Genomic DNA, 21,343 nt, shown 5'->3' on the forward strand with positions numbered 1-21,343 from the left:
TCCCATTGAACAGTGTGGAAAAAAGAGGGAAAACCATACTTTAACATTGGTATAACTAACTGCATTTTGAACCTGTTTCATTCATGGGCTAAAGGACAGAATGAAGGCAATGTTGTGGAAACAGGACAGAAAAAAAATGTTGCCAGATCATGTTTATTTCAGGGAAACCTACTTTTAAATTTGGTTTGTAGTACACATTTTCTTCATATTTAAATTGCAAATATATGCTGATTTATAGTCAGAGATATTATTTGAATGTCTTTGATTCTTTTAAAAAATGTATGAGTTTCAAAATGATCATACAACTTGTGTTCACATCAAATTAATTAATCAGATTTGGAGACAAATCAATTAATCAGAAAAAAAACCTTTTTACCTAAGTTGTTTCAGAGGTGTGTGTTTCTATAATGTTACAACCTTCTACATTACCAACTTTCCTTCTTTATTTTATGACCTGATTCCTAATTTAATGCCATAAGCCTGAAATTCTGTTGCTCTTATCCATGGAATCCTACCCAAATCCTGTTTTCTGGCATATCCATTTTTCCCTGCCCTTTCCACTACTAGATTTCAAGAATTAGTCAGTGAATTTATATCCATTATGACAATGACCATTACTACCACCTCCTTCCCATCTTACCCATTTTCATGATATAAACCTCTTATAGTTTTTGCAAATTCAAAATATTTCTAAGAACATGTGATCTCTACATGTAAGGTGTGGCAGTAGGAATGAACATGCTACTGTAATCTCCTTTGTTGACTTCCTAGAAGGAATTCTGCTTTTAAACTGTATGCATATCTTCCACAGAGAGAAGTGATTTTTCTGCTGTGAATGGCAGACTGAGCCCTATATTTGTATGTGGTAAAGCCTACTTGGGTCTGTTAGCACCCTTAGTTGCTGTTAAGGGATGCCCTTAAGGACTTGATCTGAGCCTTGACATTCTCCCAGCCCCTTTCATACATTGCCAGATCGGTTTCTGAAGACCAAAGTTAATTGTGTTTTAGTGCTGTATGTCTGCCTGTTTTCTCATGGGTTTATAGTTGAATATTTTACATATATGATTATTGACATCACAGAAGTTTACTGAAATGATTCACTTCATATGACAGATGTGGAGATAGTAGCTGATGGCAAAAAATATTTCTGAATAATATACCAGCCTGACATGTCTTGACTAGCTTATTTATCCCTTGGCCATATTTATCTTTTGTGAGCTGCTCGGATTCTTTCTGTGATTATGAATGACACATCTTAAGGCAGCACATTTTGCTTTATATATATTTTTTAAAAAGTTAGTGGCCATGCTGCCTGTTCTGACAATGAGCTCTGTGGAGTAATTTTGAAAGTATAATGGGGCTCTCTGTAATTTATACATCTCTTGGGAATTCTTTGCTCTGAATATCAGGTGATGTAGCAGATTGGCTATTTTCCTTCAGTAATGCATGTCAGCCAAATTTGATGGATCTACCGAATCCACAACTCAGACATTCCTTGTGATGCAAATTAAGCTTCTTTAAACTTTATTCACTTGATTCAAGTACATATGATTACTCTTTAATCCTGAGCATGAATAATCACCGACAGTTAGCAGTATAATATCATAACATATGACTGTAATAATGTTACTGGAGCAGGCATCTAATTACTTTCATCAGTGCCAAAAAAAACATACAGAAAAACCCAGTCGTATAGAAAACTGATGTAGCTCTGCTGAACTATATCCTTTTTAGATCCTTATTGTCCTACTGATACTGATCCATGCATTACAGAGTTGAGAATTGAATATGGTAATGACATTTCAGATCCTACTTCTGCACTGGGTACATTAGAATTAATCAGAATTTATTTATGCCTTGAGATTCTGCATGGGTTGAGATTAGTACCCATTTTACATACCAATTAGGCCTCCTGAGGCAAAATGCTGCCATAAGTACAGAGCATTTGAACAGTGTTTATGGAATGCCAGCTCTCCTTGTTCTCCATATTAAATAGAGACTGAGCCTTGTGGGAGCTTTTTACTGTAATAATATTTAAAACAGCCATTGATTACTTACATAAATAGAGAGTGCAGCTTCCAGGAAGTGGATTCAAACAATTGAGTTTAATAATGGATGGGATATGAATGAGCAAAGTGAGACTGAATTCACATTAGATGATACAAAAAGTCTGGTTCCTGGATTGGGATTCAACTTCTTGTGAAACATTGGGTTTATAAGCTGGGAGCACTTCTTGATCTTATACACAACTGAATGTTCAGATGATAGCAGTTGCAGGGATTACTTATGTAACTCTGTTAAGCTGTTGATCTGGCAGAGTTATTCATGATTTGGTTACATCCATGACTTGGTTATCCTTGCCTTGATACAGACTTCGGCAGTACTCTTTGTTTAGGCTACTCTTGAAGAGTGGTACATTTGGCAAGTAGTTTACTGATTGATTGATGTGCCATCAAGTCATTGTCAACTCTTAGCAACCACACAAATAGGTTTTCTCCACAATGATCTGTCCCTAACCTGCTCCTTCAGCTCTTCCAGTGATGCACCCATTGCTACTTTAACTGAGTCTATCCACCTGGCTGCCGGTTGTCCTCTTCTTTTTACCAAGCAAACCACATGGATCATTTACTAATGGTGTAGAATATTATAATACTGATATTGAAAGATGTGCACTAGTTCTCAGCTGGTTTCCAGGATCAGTTCAAAATGTTGGCTTTAACCTTTGAAGCTTTGAATAACTATTACTTGTCTGATGGATGGACTGTTCAGTATCAAGGACTAAGGGACAAGCCATTTTGGAAGCACCTTTTCTCACAGAAACCTACTTGTTAGCCACACAAAAATGAATCTCTTCTTGTCTAGTGTCACCCTGAAGTGTGGAATGCTTTTCCCTGACAGCTAAAATTTATAATTGCTTTTCAGAAAAAAGTTAAATCACATCTTTTATGAATTGGCCTCTCAAAATTGTTAATCAAAGTTTAACTACTTGGTTAATATATGTCATTGCACTGCACCAGTTAAAATGTTGGATATTCTTTCAGTGACAGAAACATATTCAGCCAGTCACCCAATCAACCTCACTGTAAGGCAGGAATGCTATGGAGGGCACTTTGAGAGAAAGGAGCAAGATAAAACTAATAAATAAATAAAGTTCTAATATAGTTTCAGTGTTTTTTAAATCATTTTTATCTTTGCAATTTTTGTTGTCCTTGTGACTTTTTTCAGAAGCATTTGTGAAGTTCAAATTGGGAACTTTATATGATGTCTTGAGTTCTTCAGAAGAAATAACAGGTTATAAACAAAATCCATGTGGAAGACAATGCCAGATTTTTTTTTCCAGTTCTATAGCAGAAATTGTGGATTTTTACAGGAACAGCTCTTGAAAGAAGGCTGAAAAAAAAACTTCAGCTTAGATTTTAATTACCTTCTAACGAAGGCATCCATGAGGGCAAATGATACAAGCCCTCCCACTTTTGTATGTGTGTCATAAAGTCACAGGCATGTGTATGAGGGACAGAGCTTGTATCTCAGCATCAAGATTCATGTTTTGTCATTCAATGAAATCCAGAATTTATGGATACCTGGATCTGAGTGATAACTCTTATGCCATCACTGAAGATTATCTACTTCACTTAAATTCCCCATGCATTGGTGTTGTTCAGAGGCAATCTATATTTTATTTTTATCACCTTCCCCAAACTGATGCCCTCCAGAAGTGTTAGGATATTACTCCTAAAATTCTATCTGGGAATTTTTGGGGTTAGGGTGAAGATCAAACCACTCCAGTGTCACAGAAGCTTGAAAATGCTTTTCTTTTTACAGTGTTTTTGTTCCTTTCATAAGCAGTTCTTATTTCGCAGGGAAAGCCTAGCAGGGACAAGTATTTAAAAGCCATACATTAAAGAAGGAATATGAACCTCAAAATTGCAGCCATACATGCCTCTGAAAAGGAGGTTAGGTTTTATTGAAGAACACCACAAGGAAAATAATGTCAGTGGAAATAGCAGTGAAGGAGAAAATAGCAATAATTGGGAAAATATCATTCACTGGAGAAGTAGCCTTTAAAAGCAATAAACAGCACTGAGCAAATAACAATGAAAACACGAAAAACATTCACAAACCATTCAATGGGGAAAGTAACAGTCAATGGAAAATGGCAATGAAGGGGAAAGTAGCAGTCACTGGGAAAAGCATTCAGTGTGGAAATAGCATTTAAGGAGTATTGAGGGAACAGCAAATGCTCTTCAGGGACTAGCAGTAGCACAGCATGTATAGCGAACAGCATGAATAGAGCAGATTTTAGGAGAGCATGCCCAGGGTATGCTCAAGGCAAGCCCCTTTCTTTTCCTTGGAGAAAGAGACAGAGTTTTAGAAAAGCCTCAGGGGGGAGGCAGGGGACACAATTTTGGCATGTGCATCTTAGTCAGGAATCCAACGAGAACAAAGGAAAAGGAGGACTGAAAAAACAGTCTGTGTGTAACAAGTAGATGAGGGGAGGGTGGGTAGAAAAAGGACAACTAATAAAAAGAAATGTGGCTGAGAAGCCAGCTTAAAGCTATGATAATAGATTTATTGGGGGGAGGTGGAAGAGGAAGGCAGGCTGGGTTATCTTTTCATTGCACTGTTTTTGAAGATCGGTGGTAGAGAAACTTGTAGAAGCTTATAGAAGCAGGGGAAGGAAGATACCAATACAGTAATTACTTACCAGTGGTCTTTTGGCTGGGTCAGCTTAACAAGCTCCTTGACTTCCTGAAGTTGGGGACCCAGACCATTTCACAGACTGGCAATTGACATATTGTTCTTTGAGCCTTTGTCAGGGCTCTTGAACAGACAAAGAGTGGCTATTCCAGGCTATGGAAGCAAGTCATCAGGGTCTGGTCCAGGAAGATTATGCTTCTGAGTCTTAGGAGGCAACATACTCACAACATATATTGTGAAAAACCCAGTGGTTTACTTGGAGTTGTAATTGCAAATCCAGCTCAGTGGAGGGTTTGACTGTTCTATAATCATACTGGCTGGACTTTTCTAGTCCATTTAGAAGATCTTACCACATGTATCTCAAAGATCTTTCTTTCTGGAACAGCAAACACTTAAAAAGGACAGAGAGTTCAACTTAGCCTTCTCAGCTGCTGCAGCTTCTCCTTGAGTGACTTTAGCTGGCGATGGAGAAATGGTGTTTCTCTCTTGGGTGAGCAAAGTCTTGCAAGGAGGAGGAGAGATTAGACTGGTTGCAAGCTCTTCAGTTTCCTCTTAAAAGAATTCTGCTAGAGATGAAGTCAACACGATTTTCTTCTTTTTCTCTTTGGCCTAAAAGGCAGGATTTTTAACCTGTCTACCTAATGTTGATTATTCAGAGCGGGTTCCTGAGTCATCTCTCTGCCCAGGGACAAATTTTTAAAAAGGCTTTCTAGGAAATATTGTATTATATTTTTACTATCCTTTTCCAACCAACATGACTGGGAATTAAGAGATTCGGATTCTAATCAACATTTTAATGGGATTCCTATGTGTGTTCCCTGCATTTTATATAACACCTTTGATGTTAAAAATCTGGGCAAAAAAGGTCACATCTGTGAGTGGGGTAGTGGATTTAAGGTAACAATTAAACATATTTATTGATCACTGGTACTATTTATGCTTTTATTGAATTTTAAATTGTTTTATTGTGAACTGCCCAGGGTCCCCGTGTGGGGGAGATGGGTGGTGATAAAAATACGATAAATAAAAACAAGCTTCCTCATAAGCATTGTGGCTTAATAACCTCCAATTCCTGCCATTATCTCCTCTACTGACTGCCATAGTATGAAGGTTTCTTCCATGTATAAGCTAAAAGGAGTGTAACTCTGGAGAGGTGAGAGTCTCCCAGGACAAGCTGAAAGGTTTTTATTCAAATTGGGGGATTCACTACAGATTTTATAGTACAGTTGGAATTATTTAAATTTACAAATCCTAGTATGTATACAATGCCACTAAATGCAATGCACTTGACTGAGCGAGCTGCAGCTCACAAAAGCTTATTCCCTTTTAATAAAATTTGTTAGTCAGAAAAAGTGCTATCAGATAGACTCCTAATTGTTTGCTACTGTGGCTTTCTCCCTACAGTGACTAGTAGCCTACACTTTTAGTACATTATTACTATAGCTACAGGTATTTGTTATTAGGCTTTTAGAAGCTATTTTCAGAATATTAAACAAGGATTGAGGAAACATTGATTTCTTTTGTTAGTTATTGAAACTTTGATGAAATAATATTCTCGTATATACAGATACTCCTCAAGAATGCCCACAAGCTTCAATTAAAGTAAAAGGCCTTCGAGAAGATGGGAAAGGGGCAGGAACCGATATATACACTCACATAAGCTTTCTTCTTCAGTCTGAAGGGATGTTTATTGTTACATTCTTTTCAAATAAGCCATTTATAGTTATTTCTATCATACAGTGGCCTAAGGTTATCAAATGGTTATACATTTATACACTGAGATTTTTGCAGTTCATCTCCCTTCCTTCCTTATTCACACAGGTGTTTCTTATTACTCCTTTGGTTGCTCACTCCTTTGGATAATAGTTTCAATTTCAGGCTTGCTTTTAAGTGAGCTCCTTGGAAATCCAGCACCTTGGTCAAGCTTTTCTTTGCTGACTTCTGTCTGTCCTTTCCAAGTAGAATCTTAGTTATTTCACCAGGTAGTCTGCTTCACAGGACTTCCTTTACAATGCTTCTGCTGGATCCTTGGTTGAAGATTCCTTCTTCACCCAGGAATCCTCTCTTCATCTATGCCTGCTTTCCTCCAATAGCTCCAGTCTTTGCTTCTTGATACACAGCACAAACATATCTGCCTCTGATATATATTTTCACTGAAAGGAAGCTTGCACACTCACAGGTTATCTTAATTAGGCAAGAAGTTTCTTGGCGTCTAAGTACCTATCTGCATAGAAGAGAAAATCCTAACCTTGGGACCAATTACAACTTTGTGTCCATTAGGGCAGCTCACCTTGCCACAACAACATAGCTAGGCTTTTCACTGGTATATAATACCTGGATTATATTATACTTGTATTGTCAAATCTTCATTGGTTGCTAAGTGTTCAAGCATGGCTCAAGGTTTTGACATCAGCCTTTAAAGCTCTAACAAAACATAGGGAGCAACTGTCTATCTCAGTATGAAGCTGTGCAATGGACATTAACATTTAAAAAAAACCCTTATTAAAGATGCCCACATTTTTAGAGGCTAGTCTGTTGGGCGTACAGGAGAAAACATTCTTTTGCACATGCAAAAGCTATGGAATTCAGTCTTTTGAGAGTTGACAGTCGTTTTCAACCGGGCCTTTTGACTTGGACTTCAGTAATTGTTGATCTTTTATGCTTTTTAATTGTTTATATTTTATTTTAGAATATTATCTGTCTTGAGTGGATAAAGGAAAGATAAGACTGGAAGTCTCCTGTCACAACACTATCATTTCAGTGGAAGCTTAGGGATGCTACTAAAAAAGTTATTAGCTTGGTGCCGTTAAGTGTAGCTCAACTCCTGGTAACTACATAGATAAAGGCATGCTATCTTCCCCTGTTTTAGCAATACCTCTTTCAAAACAAGTGTGTAATTTCTTCAATCCCATCCATGAACCTTATCTGTACTATTGTTCAATGGAAGCTTCTGCTGTCCTCAGTCTTGCCAAGCAAAGTTGTTGTCAGTTACCTGCTTGCATCACATGCCCAAAGAGAGGTTTTGCTTGCTGATTTTTATGGAAACTCTCTGTTTTTATTTGGTCAAGGATGATTGGTTATTCAGACCTAGGATTTTAAGGCATATCTCTAATTTACTCTTTCTCAATCTAGGATTCACAGCTATTCATATCAATGGAGAGATCACTATTCTGATACTTGTCTTAATTCTCATCCCTCATCCTTCATATAAGTTTGTCACTGCCTTCTTCTCTATAATTACTTGTTTTTACTTCTCCAACACATGGTCCATCTTTAATTATTCTTGACTGAGAAAACAGTCTGTACTACCTTCATTTCTTTGCTGTCAACTAAGCATATTGGTTCATATTACCTTTGTCTGCTTAATGTTTAACTTGTGCAAAAATGTTTAATATTTTTACTTTCATTATGAACTCTGTCTTCTTTATATTCAGCTAACAAAGTGGTAGTGTCTGCATAACTTGGATTGTTCATGTTTCTGCCTTCAGTTCTGATTTCAGATGTCAACTCTTCCAGTCCTCCCATTTTCATAGTATATTTTAATTTTTATTCTTGTTTTTATACTTATTTTAAGGGTAATTATATATTTATATATTGTATTTATATTGTATATTTGTTGTTTTAATTGATGATTTTATTGTTAACCGCCCAGAGTTTCCCGATGGGAGGAGATGGGCAGGGATAAATTTAATAAATAAATAAATAAATAAATAAATAAATAAATATTTGCCTTACAGGTTAAGAAAAGGGTATGGATCTACCAAAAAGATTTCCATCCACAAGAATAGTCCATTCCTTTCAATGGAAAGAAAATTCTGCATAACTTTCCATTTCTAGACATATATGCAGCAATTGTATGATTTCTGGATGGGACAGTACAACGTGATACAAAGTTTAGCACCCTCTTCATAAAGATTTCCATGTCTACTTGGTTGCTCAAGGCACAAGTAATTCCTCACCTGTATGTACTATACTGCGGGTGCATATCAGAGGCAAAAAACAGATTACAATAGCTGCACAGGTAACTATTGTACATGTGCATAGTTATGTACAGTACGTATATTGTAGATAGAATTAACTAAAAAAGTAGTTAATTCTAAATATGCATACCTTAAATATACTACCAGTGATCCCAAATAACATCATCCAACTGAAATACATTTCATTTTTTTAAAAAAATGATTGTTTCTCCCTTTCAGGAATTTGTCGGGAAACATTTTTTCAAGTCTCATGAATGGACTTTTCTCTGAGCTTCTAGCTCTGAAAGCCTTGTAAGTACACCTTCATTTTGCAATGTATGCTATAACTTTGTAGCATCGTACAGTATATGTATATTACTATTGCCACTTCTTTCACAATTTATTTAGAGAGAGAGATATAGATATATAGATACAGATATAGATATTTTGAAAATTATATTCAAAACACATTTCTGCATCTTGAAATAATTTCAAATCTCTAAAATATTGAAAAATATTATGGGAGTTGACATAATAAGATTACAGTAATATTTTATGAATGTTTATTATTTGAAGTTGTCTTTAAAAATATTAAAGCTTCATGGTTAATTTGCCTTACATTTTTTAAAGGGCTGAATGAAAACAGAAAGCAAACAAATTAATTATTTACAGTATTTGCATAAAATGTTCATTATAATTGTGGTTAGATTAAATGTACATATTAGATTAAAATATTTATATTTTCCTTTATTAAACAATAAAAAAGAGTGATGAAAAATTAACTAGAGTATAGAGGGCAAATAATATTTTTATAATTATGCACCTGGAACTTATACTTTTTTTTTGCTTAGAAATGGAATTTGGTCATAATCCATAGGAGTTATGGAACTGTAAAGACAAAATATAGGTCTACTATAATGAAAGGTCAGGTGAACTTTATGGCCAGGTGAACTTTAGAGACTGAGCCCAGTTTTCTCCACCCAAACTGGTGATTTAAAATTCCCAAGTTATAAGCAAAACTACATTTTAAGAATTCTGAAGCAAATCTCCAGTTGGAATCTTTAAATCCTGACTTGCAATAATTATATATTATTAGTGAGATATAAATGGGTTTCCCCACTAGCTGTCTTTCAAACATACCTTTCAATCAGCTATATTGGCTGAGAATTTCCATAATTCTCAGCCAATACAGAAAAGTCTAGCACTGGGATCATGACAGTTGAAGTTCTATATATCCGTTACAAGGATTTTCCTGCAGTATGCTGTTTCTATTGGATTTTCTCAGTAGAAACTGTACATTTGTGACATAAACTTCTGCTGTAACCTGGGTATGAAATATTGGTGCACATCATGTGTCACACACTCCATTTGTGAAATCAGAGGTTCATTAAACGTGATGTCTAGGGCATTAAGCTTCATCTATAAGTGAAGTTAATGTCATTTAGGATAATCAAGCTAATAACTCCAAGTATCCATTTTATCTTGAATATGTAAATGCATTCTATTGACAAAGTGTAATAATGTATCCATGAGCAGTTGAGAACTGCACATTGGGTAGTAAATCACCATCTGGCTGTCCAAGAATACCAACCAAAGTCTGAATAACCAAAGTGTGACTAAATGGCAGCACTGTTTGTATAGGAAAACAGAAGCACAGTATGTCTTGGGAAATTAATGATAAGCAGAAATATATCAAGTGAGCAGTCCTTTTCCCATTTGCACATATCATAAGCATCCAAAGTGAAAACTATGCATATTGCTAGGAGAAATATGCGTAATGTAACCTTGAGGGAACATAAACTTATCCAAATGAAAAATACCATATTAACTGAAAGGAAGATGATTGTAAATGTAAAATTATTTCCCTTACCCCAAGGAAAATCACAGAGAAAATAAATCTGTGTAATTTGTATCAAAAAATATAACAGGACCCCTCCCTCATTTCATAGGTGATCATTAAGGGGAAAAGCACATTTCTGTTAAGTAAATATAGTACATACTATATATACAAAGCACATACATTTATACATATTTGAATATGGATATTCCATGCAGGATTATATGATTTATACCTGTTGAAGGAGTGGACACTATTTCAACCCCTCTCACTACCACTAGATAATCTGAGAGCTAGGCAATTGCAATTTACATATCTTGGTTGATATAATCAATTCGTTATATGGTGGGTTTTTTTAATTTAAAAAAGGAAATGTTTGGGATTTGTTTTCAGACATTTCTACACTGATTCCCTCATTTGTGATTGTAATCTCAAATGGATCTTATATTGGGCTACAAATTCGTCAGTGCGGATATCAGAAGAAACTGTGTGTGCTTTCCCAAGGAGTTTACAAGGAACACCATTTCGGAATCTGAAAGAAAATCAGCTGATATGTGGTGAGTTATACCTTTGTTTTTCAGCATCATAAATTGAAACAAAAATGTACTGAAAAAAAATGCCCCAGAAAGAAAAGGGGTAGAGATTTGTAGAAAAGCTGGTGGTCAATACTCATGTACAGACCTTACACATATATGCATGCACACACACATAATTGTGTACACATACATACAGTATATATGTAAAATCTTGTAATACATAAACTTTCATGCATGAGTCCAGTGAAGAGATCACAGAGAGGCAAACATTTTAAAAGAAATATTTGGCATTATACAAACAAATTGGACAGGAAAGAGGTATAATGAAATAATATATTTGAGTAACTTGATTTTTAATTCAAATACAACCTCTTTCATTATTATAAAATCTAAAAATGTATTTAATCTAAAGTATTTAAATATCTAGAGTGCTTAAAATACCTATCTAGAGATATAACATATAAAAAAAATTAGTTCTAAGAAAGCTTGGAAGTGATGTTCCGGTCTTGTGTGTGATCTTGATGTCTTGGTTTATGCTGGTCTATGAGTATAATAAAGATTTGATTTGGTTTGATGTCTTGGTAGATTTCAAATAATGGTGATATAGCCAAGAAAACTTATATATCCTTCCTATACCTGAATTAGTATAAATCCATTTTCATCTAATATATTTCAGTTATAAGATAAGTCCTTACCCCATGAGTTAATGGCTTATCTTCTGAGTTGTGTCCACAAAGGTATTGCAATCTGCACTTGTTGAACATTTTCTGAGATATTTGGTATATAGGAAGCAAAATGTTTGTTGTATTAGTCTCATTTTAAGGCCAGAAGAGAGAGATTTCAGTCTCACAGGATATCAAACTCATGTATTAGTAAAATGAGAATAGGATGGAAGTTCCTGGCTTATCTATAAAAGGTATCAATCATATAAAGAAAAAAAAATCTTATATCCTGCAATTCTACTATAATTTTGTTAATATTTGCAGAATTTCTAATGGTACAGGAAAATTTCAAGAGGGCAAAGAGCATTTCATTTTTTCTTTCACCTGAAATTGAAGGGTTTCAGTCCCGGCGCCCAGTCTGGATATTTGAGAACTGATGGTTAAACCCTGCTATACCAGGTGACTAAAAAAATGGCAAAACAGTGGAACTGCACTGAATGAATGAATGAATGAATGATGAAGCACAGTGACAAGCAGGGAACTCAGAAAGGAAAAACCTTGTTTCAAACCAGCAATCTTTGACTTGCAAATCCAGAGTTACATTGACTGCTGTTGCAACAATGAGGATAAAGAAAAGGTCTAAAAGGTACAGACTAGTGATAAGCACTGCTTCAGCTGAAGGGGTGTTCCTTCCTCTGTGAAGTTGGTAATGAACTGCTGGAATTAGCCTGTAAGAAAGTAAAAGGCTTCAGCCTAAACAGACAAAAATACCTGAGGAAAGACTGCTTTCAAACTGCAGCAGGAAAATGCACAAGGGAGACTAATTTGCAATGGAAAGGAAGTGAGTAAAGACTGACATCCATTTCTGCCTTCAAAAAATGGTTGCTGTTCATTCTGGTAATGGGGCAATACAGGTAAATCCTATGTCTAGGTTTTGCTTGACCTATTAGAGAGAGAAAAAAAGACAAAGGGGAAGAGTCAATTGTAGTACAATATATAATATTTTCTTGTAGCTCCAAGGAGAAATAGCTAGAACAAGCAAGAGCAAAAGCTTTTATTAGAGATAAAATGTTTGGCAACCTGAGGGATCAAACACAATAGGAAAACATAGAGGCTTTTTTATTCTCCCAAAAGATTTTAGTGAGAATTTAAAGAAGTATGAAAATTTTAAGTTCCCATCATTGCTGGAAAGGATCTTTAGATGGCATCAGATAATTTGGGGTGGTGGGGGTGGGGAGGGGAGGAAGCTGCAAATGTAAAAATTTCTCTCATTAGCCAAATTTCTCATGGTGGGGAATGACTTTCTGTATTCTAGCAGGTTGTTGGTTGTTGGTGTTATCTGGGAAGAGTGTTATGTGAGATTTATTTCCTCCCATTCAATTACTCTACTAGTACATATTTTTTGCAGTTGTTCCTTTCTCATGGCAAAGCTAAGAAACTTCACAATAAATGGCTGAGTCCGTACAAAAGGGAAAGGCTAGAAGATGATCAATCAACCTGATACCTAGCTAATAATTTTCTGGCAGAGATATTTCAGCTTCCACAAAGGAGACTTAATGGTTAGTTTTATAACTTTATTGTCCCCATACATAATCATAATAACAGACATAATGTTGCTCTTATCTGCATCTAAAGTCTAATGGAGTGGGCAGCCAAAACAAATGTAATGAATTGAATTGAATTGAATCTGCCTTATTGCCTGGGGGATGAAAGTAATCAACACATCCCCTCTCAAAATGAAAGCAAAGTATCCTTGTTTCTGGTTCCAATAAGGGATAATTTGTCAGTTATCAGGATAACCATACTACAGGGAGTACCAAAGCATGCTAATGCCAGTCCTAATACAGTAGTATCTTGATCAGAAGTCACTTGAAATAAAATATATATTTTTAAAAAGTTAAATATTCTTCATCCTGATTCACTCAAGTATTGTAAAATTAGGAGAGCTAATTTGTTTAAATTCAATCAATTAAATTAATTGATTTGGGTTTTGGTATTTGGGGAACATATGTTCCATCACTGTAAGGCAGTCCATTAGAACAGATCTTGTCCTCATTATTCAACCAGATTCTCACACCAAGGAAGATGTGGCCTCTAAACTAGGCAAAATCCAATACAACTAGGACTTTAATTGATAATAATAGCAGTGTTGTTAATAAGCCAGTTCAGATTTTTTGATGATGTTACATATCAAGGAATAACCAGTTGCTGCATATTTTCCCCCCAAGAAAAGTGGGTAAATAGAATAGGGGATCTAGGTTCTGAGTGATCCAATGACAAAGATTTGGTAGACCAAAAAAAAAAAAAAAGCTTTAAGGTATATGCAGCAAAATATATTATTTGATCTTTTTCATTTTGATCATCTTTGCTTTTTCATTTTTATGAAAATTACTGAGAGTGTTGACATTCAGTGTAGGCTTATATTAGTAATCAAGTCTGGCTAATAGTAGTAATCACGTCTGGTGAGGAACACAGACTTAAGTGATTCATCCTGATGTTTTTTTTAAAGATTTCCAATTAAAAGAGTTAATGATTCATGGTGCATTTTAGTCACAGTATAAAAGCAAACTTCTTGCCAAGAATCTATTCACATAGAAATAAAAACATATGTATATGACATGGTTATCATATTTTTATGAATGCTAGAAGCTTTTTCCATCCATTGCATTTAGATTACTTGGTACCTAGAAAGCTAGTCTATTGCTTTAAATTGGTACCTAGAAAGCTAGTCTATTGCTTTAAATTCAGACAAAAAGCATGTCTGGTATGATAACCTCAAATATCATCTCTGAAGATATTTCTAGATTGAATATTGAAGGTGTTTTTCATGTGAAAAAAATAAAATATACATCTCTGTGGCTATCAGCAAACCAAAGAAAGACATTTAACAGGCAAAAAAGATTGGAATTTTAATGCTGAAGAATTGGGGAATGGGAGTTAGATAGTTTCTATTAAAATTAACAAATGATAGAAACCTAGAGCCAGGCCAATTCCAAAGCTAGGTACCTTCATGTCTTGCCCTGTACTTGGATCTCCCCTTTTATTCTTCTGTCAGTATCTTGTTTGTTTGTTTTTCAAATTTAGCCACTGCCCATCTCACTGGGTATCTTACGTACCCAATGTGTAGTTTTGTAACCACCCAACTGCCATTCCACCAGATGCCCAACAGCTTTTTCTAGACTTTCTTACAAGTTGGCCAAGATTTCTGTGAACTGATCAGACGTACTGTACTGAGTAAATACTGAATGCAAATGTTAACAGCAACTGCAAAATCTAATATCTCTCTTTTATTTCTAAAATGCCGTAACATAAAACTAGCTAGTTCTGTTAAGGAAACTAAATCTTGTAAGAGTCTATAAGATAAATTATGAGAGCTGTGATGCATGTTTCTTGTATGGGATCATGTTAAAGTTAGGCCTAAATATTTAGGCTGTTGCTATCAGTACACAGATACAGAATTTTCTTCCCTCTGTTTCTGATTCTTCATTATTCTAGAATACCTTGTGGATGTTATCATTTTCCTTCTAAGCAAGTTTCATTTGGTTGTACTGTACCAACTGTGTCATAAATTAAAACTGCATATGACTGACTACTAGGCTGTCACTATATCCTTATTCCTTGAGCCCCTAATAAGTTGTGTCAAGTATCTTCTTAGTTTCTTTTATACAAGTGATATCACCAAGGCTGTGTGAGTAATAGGTTGGGAATTTGATTATACAGATGTGGAATTTGCTTGTGCTAGTTCTTGCAAAGAAATGTTGGCCCTTTTTACCTGTTAGGCAACTGGATGGAAAAGTGGGGAGAACTGAAGGATTTGTCTGGCAGGGATAGATTTTAAAAGAGAAATATAAAAGTTACCCATCTGAGAAGAATGCCACTGGAATTTTATCTTTAAAATAGTTTCAAAATATATTTTTGAAAAGGCATTTGGCGGGAATACTAAGACAGAACAAGGAGTTCATCTTGGTGTTATCCGAGGACTGATTTAATTAGAGGAAGGGATTAAGTAACTCAGGAATGGGTGGGTTGATTATAGTACTTTTATAGAGAAGCAGGGTTGGCCAAGTGAGGGCAGTGTTTTTCAATCTTGGCAAGTTGAAGATGGGTAGACTTCAACTCCCAGAAACCACCCCCAGCTACCATGAACTTGACTTCTAGAACTTTCCCTGCCTACACCTATTCACACATAAAAGGGCTGAAGGAGGTGGAAGGAGGTGTTGCTCAGGCCAGATGGAACCATTGTGCAAACAATGAGCAGGTGTCTCCCATCTCAGACCTGGGGAAACATCAACCAAAAGTCCATTGATTTGAAAAGGTAGGAGAACAACATCTTAAGATTTAAACTCTGGGGTCTATATACATAGGGCTTAATTTTTTAATTCAGGAGTAGGCAGATTCTCTGCATATATATATGATTTATTTCTTATCTTCACTAATGGTATCAAGTATGAAGTTCCTGCTTGTTACTGAATATGAGAATGAGTTTCTAGACAGTAGAGATTTATAGCCATATCTGGCCAACAATCTGATAACACAGAACAAACATGACCTGGCAACATCTTTTTTTCTGCTCTGTCCTCATGTCATTGCCTTCGTCCTGTTTCCAGCCTGTGAGTAAGACAGGATTCAGCTGTCCTTAGGTGCACTAGTATTAATCCTTTCCCTCTTATCCCAACACTATCCAAGTGCAGCCTCAAGGTGGGTAAAATCTGTCACTTTAGAAGGACCTTAGGTGGCTGCAGTGTAGGGTAGGAATCAGCAATGGGAAAACACATTTCAGTTTTCTGCTGATGCAAGAATAAGTGGAGAGTGTTACAATTCAGCAATGGGGAATTAAAGGTCCTAAGAGAGACTTTTTAACCATATATTTACATGCCACTTTCTGGAAAAAAGAAACATTACCATCATCTTGTCTTTACCTTTTCTATGTTTAACAATATCTAACCAGCCAAGAAGCTACCCACTGGACATATTTATAAGCACCTTAGGAGTGGGTCTCGACAGTGATGCTGTTTTTATTTAGAATCATTAGAACCATCAGCAGATGTTAGAGATTCTAGGAACCTGATTCCAAAAAAAATCCCTTATGTGCTACATGCATGATAATTCAGACTTGATAGTATCTCTCTGTGTATTAAAGAATGAGAAAGAAATGCTCATGTACATATTAAAATTAAGCAATTCAATCTTCATTGCCAACAATGGAGGCTATTTTAAAGCTTGACTGCAATGTGTGTATGTGTGCAGGGATAGATTGGTGATTTGGGGACTTACACTGTTGCAGAAGGGAGATTTAGCTTTACCTTAGCCAGCAGATTCTTCTTCAGAAATGTCTCTCTTGTGGAAGTATGACTTTTTAAAAGCCTTTACTAACAACAACTGAGACTATTTTAAAGTCTTGTGAGTTAGGCAGGAAAGCCTTCATAGGGCAGGTGTCATGCGCTGCCTGCCTCTGAATAATGCTCAGACACTGGTTCGATGGATCAGGCTCTGGTTTATTCACAGCGCAGTTACAGCGTCGGAAGAAAAAAGCTGAGAGTGACAGGAGCGCGCCGGTGCGGGGTTTAAATACCCCGCGCCGGTCAGCGCCCCCTCACTCGCGGTCACGTCACCCCCCTTTGTCCAATACGTTGCCCTGCCGGTGGGTGAGGGGTTGTGAGGCCCCGCTGGCGTTCCGGGATCGCCCATCATCGGGTTTTCTATTCATCCGGTGATTGCTGTCAGCTGGGCGGTCCCCGTTGTATTGGCGCTGATGGCTCGGGTGTGCTCCGTGATCCGTTTAGTTATTGTTTGTTGGCCGTTAGTCGTTGTGAGTTGATGGCTACTTATCTTGAGCCCCTTCTCCTGTTTCCTTGCTATTGTCATGTGTGCCATTGCGCTGATGACTTCAGCTCAACGGCACTCATGACAGCAGGCAAGTTATTGATTAGAAATGAGAGCATTTCCCATATTCTTAGGCATATGTCATGACCCCTTCTGGTTGTGTTCTCATCAGAGGAGGGGGGAAAATGAGACGAGAACAGATCCTGTGGTAGTGCTGCATTTGAAAGATCAGATCTAAATGGGAGCCCAGGAGTAGAGCTGTATTACTTATTTAGAACCTGCAAGTCAGACACCTGATACTACTGACACCACAACCTTCACGATGATGAGAATTGTATTGCCTCCAAGTGATGCAGCAACAAATGAAATGGTGCAAAAGTACAAGGTTTCCAGGGATAAAGTCCTTGGGAATAAAAGCTTAGTCTAAACTGGTTGTTCTCTCTTAAAAGTTCATAAGTGGTAATAGCTCATCATGGGGGTGGCTAGCACCATAGATCTTTCCCACCAAATAAGAACGTTGCCCCTTGGGTCTGGTATTTATTTTATTTTTATTTATTGGTGTATTTATTGTAATTTATATTTTATGAGTTTAATCTTGGTTTTATTGTAAACTGCCCAGGGTCCCTCTTTCTTGGGGGAGATGGGCAGTAATGGAAGTTTGAAGAATAAATAAATAAATAAACAAGCACTGGCTGAGTTTGGGTGGAATCTTCTCCTCCTTTTGACATAAAAGCTGAATGTAGTTTAGTGCTGGAAACCACATTGCTTATAGCTATCTCCTTTATCTACGTGCTTAGATTGATGATGCAGCTTGCTCACCAGAATTTATGAAACTTCCTCTGACTCTTGATTAGGCTGTAGGGTTCCTCTTTTGGATTTATGGTGCTTCCACTGCTATTCTGAGCCTTGAACTGAACTTTGACTATCCGTACTGTCTTTTCTCTGATCTAAGGGCCCCTTGTGTTCCTGACCTTGATTTGTTAGATGGTTATCATTGTACCGCTGCTCCTTGACGGCACTGAATGGGAAGTTTAGGTTCTTGGGCTGTGGTTCAGGACCTGGGAAAAGTACATCAAGGGCTCTAGAACAGAAGCAGGGCTTGGGATGGTAGGTGGGATGGATGGATTAATTGGACCTGGAATGATGTGGTCTGCGGGTTGCAGGAACCCTGTGACTTAATATTTTATGTTATTTATATTAACATATGTAATAGTTTAGGCTGCTCATAAAGTTCATAAAAAGATAGTTCTGAGAAAAGCACTGGCTGTGCTTTTAAAGAATATTATGACATAATTTCTAAAAGCATACATTTAATATTATTTTATCGTACTTCTGCCAGTGTTTTCTTACATTATCTTCAGATCTTTGGCAAGGCATATAATTTGGTTCTGTTCTATTTTGCATGCTTTTGTGTATTTGGTTTTTGGTTAAGGTATTTATTGCCTTATATGTGTCATAAATATTCTGGTCTATCATTACTGATTTAAACCTAGCTAGATTTTTTGAATAATTGGTAGAACCATCCTACACTTAAAGAACATCAGAACGACAGCTGCAACCAATGGATGCTGAGCCCTAGAGGGAAAAAACGCAGATGTAAGTTTTTATAAAATGAAAGAAACACAAGACAGTCACAGTGTTCCTGGGAACTCACCAGGGCCTGCCAGTGAGAGTGGGTGTGCCACTGACAATGCAACACAGCACTTAGATTACTCTGTGGACAAGAAGCATGCAGTGGGTGAACAGAACAAGAGTATTCGTCAGAGAGAATACTCTTTTTGCAAGAGATGGGATTTATGCCATACCAGGCAACAATAGTGCTAACAGATAAAAACTGAAATATATTATTAAGAAATGGCAATGGCATTATGCTATATACGGTTCATAATTTTTTCCTGCTTCTTTAGGTTTTAAGTTAAAGTGCACAAGATGTGGTGACAATAACTGTTTTTAATTATATGTTTTTGACAGACTTCTTACAATATTATCTTCACTTAATGATGATTCATGTTCTTCCGTTGTTTGCTGCCCACGTACTAAGGAAAAATGCTTAGATGAAAGAATACATACAAAATGCTTGTTGTTGAAATGAATATATAGCACGTTTTATTCATAAAATCATTGTCAGATTTAAACTGTCTAGAAATTAGATTCATTTCACTGCATAGTGATCCAGTATAATGTGGTTGTCTTTCCAGTGAAGCCAGACAAGGGAACATGGATAGTTATTTTTCTTTTTAGAGGTTTCATTAATTTGGATAGCTCCTTGAGATTAAATTTAATCATCTGTACATCTGTGTACAAATGAGCAGCGAGGGTTCAAGCCTTTTCAGAAATACTAATTAGAAATTATTTAAAGAGAACAGAGCACTCTCTTTTGCCCTAGTAGAAGTTTACTTCCAAGGAACATATATACTACAGCTGTGCAAAAACTCACAAGAGATACTTTGGTTTGACAAGGCTTCAGTTTAATCATTCTGTTGAAGCATATTTGTGAATCAGCAGATTGAAGCAAGTGGCTGAAAAACACTTTGGAGATTCACTGGCTATTTTCAGGGGAGGCCAAGCTTCCCAATCAACTATGCCAACACTTCTACACCCGCAAAATCCAGCAATCAGAAACAGCAAAGCACCCCAGCCTATAAGGGCAAATGGTCATTCTTCAATGTCATGCCAAGCCTGGCAGCCTGGAAAACCAAGAGTACTTTTTAACATTTTTATTTGTAAGTTGGAGTAGACAGTTTCTATATTGATTTAACCAGTACAATTTAAGTTGATTGCTGGATACTTTGGAAGCTGCTGTTCTGTCCTTTCGTCGTCCTTTCTGTCTCAGCCTTAAGAGGCATTCAAATTTCAAAAATTTATTGTGAACCTTGAACTATCCTGCTGAAAGTTCTCTGAGATACTTCCTCTAGGAATTCTAGGATACTTCCTCTCCTTCCTATTTTCAGCCCCCCAAATGTAGCATCAAAATCAGGTATTTTGATGCATCACTTTCATAGCCTATGGACAAATCCTTTTTTCTTCTAATTAAAATTCAAATATAGAAACACTCTAAATGGAGTAAGTTTGCTTTTAAATACTGAAGTGCAAACTTGAATAAAAATAAGCCTACTTTATTAAATTTGTTTAATAAATAAAATCCCAAATCTTTTCAAATCAAATTAGAACTGATTTGCACAGGCCTACTATACATCTCTATATGTTTTTCTCTATGTATTTTTCTAAGATCCTGTGTCACTTTTTGAAACATTACTAGCTGTTATGAGAGAGGAAATTAATCTATACATGGTAAGATTAACCTGCCTTTTGGGAGCGGGGCATTTTCCAGATTGAAATCACAGCTCATATAATCTAGAATTTCTGAACAAGGAATTAAATGCTGTTCAGCCACTGGCAGTCCTTAAACCTAAGAAATGTGAAAAGGTTATGATGATGGTGTTGATGATGGAGATGATGATGATTTGCAAATGCTCTATTGAAGACCAGAAAGTGACATGTGACACTTGGTCAACCTACAGTACCATTTGGTTGGGCTTGAACTGGATTTGTTGTTACCCAATGAAAAAAAGATACATGTTCTCAGATCTGTCCAATTCAGAACTTGTGGACAGGATTTTTTCAAAAGAATGTCAATAGTAGCACTGTTTAAGAATGATTCTGCCAACTTCTTTGTAACTCTGTGTTCAAGCACTACACTTCTTGGCTGTTGCGTATGAGGCTGAATGGACAGAAGGCCAAGCTTGAAAAGGGTAAAATGATGATTTGTATAAACATAGAACTGCTCTGGCAATATTGTTCTAATAATAATATTGTTATGATTAGAAA

At 36.4% G+C, this 21,343-nt stretch overlaps 1 protein-coding gene across 1 annotated transcript in view; it reads left to right on the forward strand.

Annotated features, from left to right (window-relative positions):
- Positions 1 to 21,343, forward strand: part of ADGRA1 (adhesion G protein-coupled receptor A1) — a 286,630-nt gene that overhangs the window by 9,034 nt on the left and 256,253 nt on the right. Inside the window, exons 3-4 of the mRNA XM_063307368.1 lie at positions 8,898 to 8,969; positions 10,888 to 11,051. Of these exons, the coding sequence (XP_063163438.1) occupies positions 8,898 to 8,969; positions 10,888 to 11,051 (236 nt within the window). The remainder of the gene's footprint in view (positions 1 to 8,897; positions 8,970 to 10,887; positions 11,052 to 21,343) is intronic.

The sequence above is a fragment of the Candoia aspera genome, chromosome 6 (assembly GCF_035149785.1).
Source record: "Candoia aspera isolate rCanAsp1 chromosome 6, rCanAsp1.hap2, whole genome shotgun sequence".
NCBI classification, from domain to species: Eukaryota; Metazoa; Chordata; class Lepidosauria; order Squamata; family Boidae; genus Candoia; species Candoia aspera.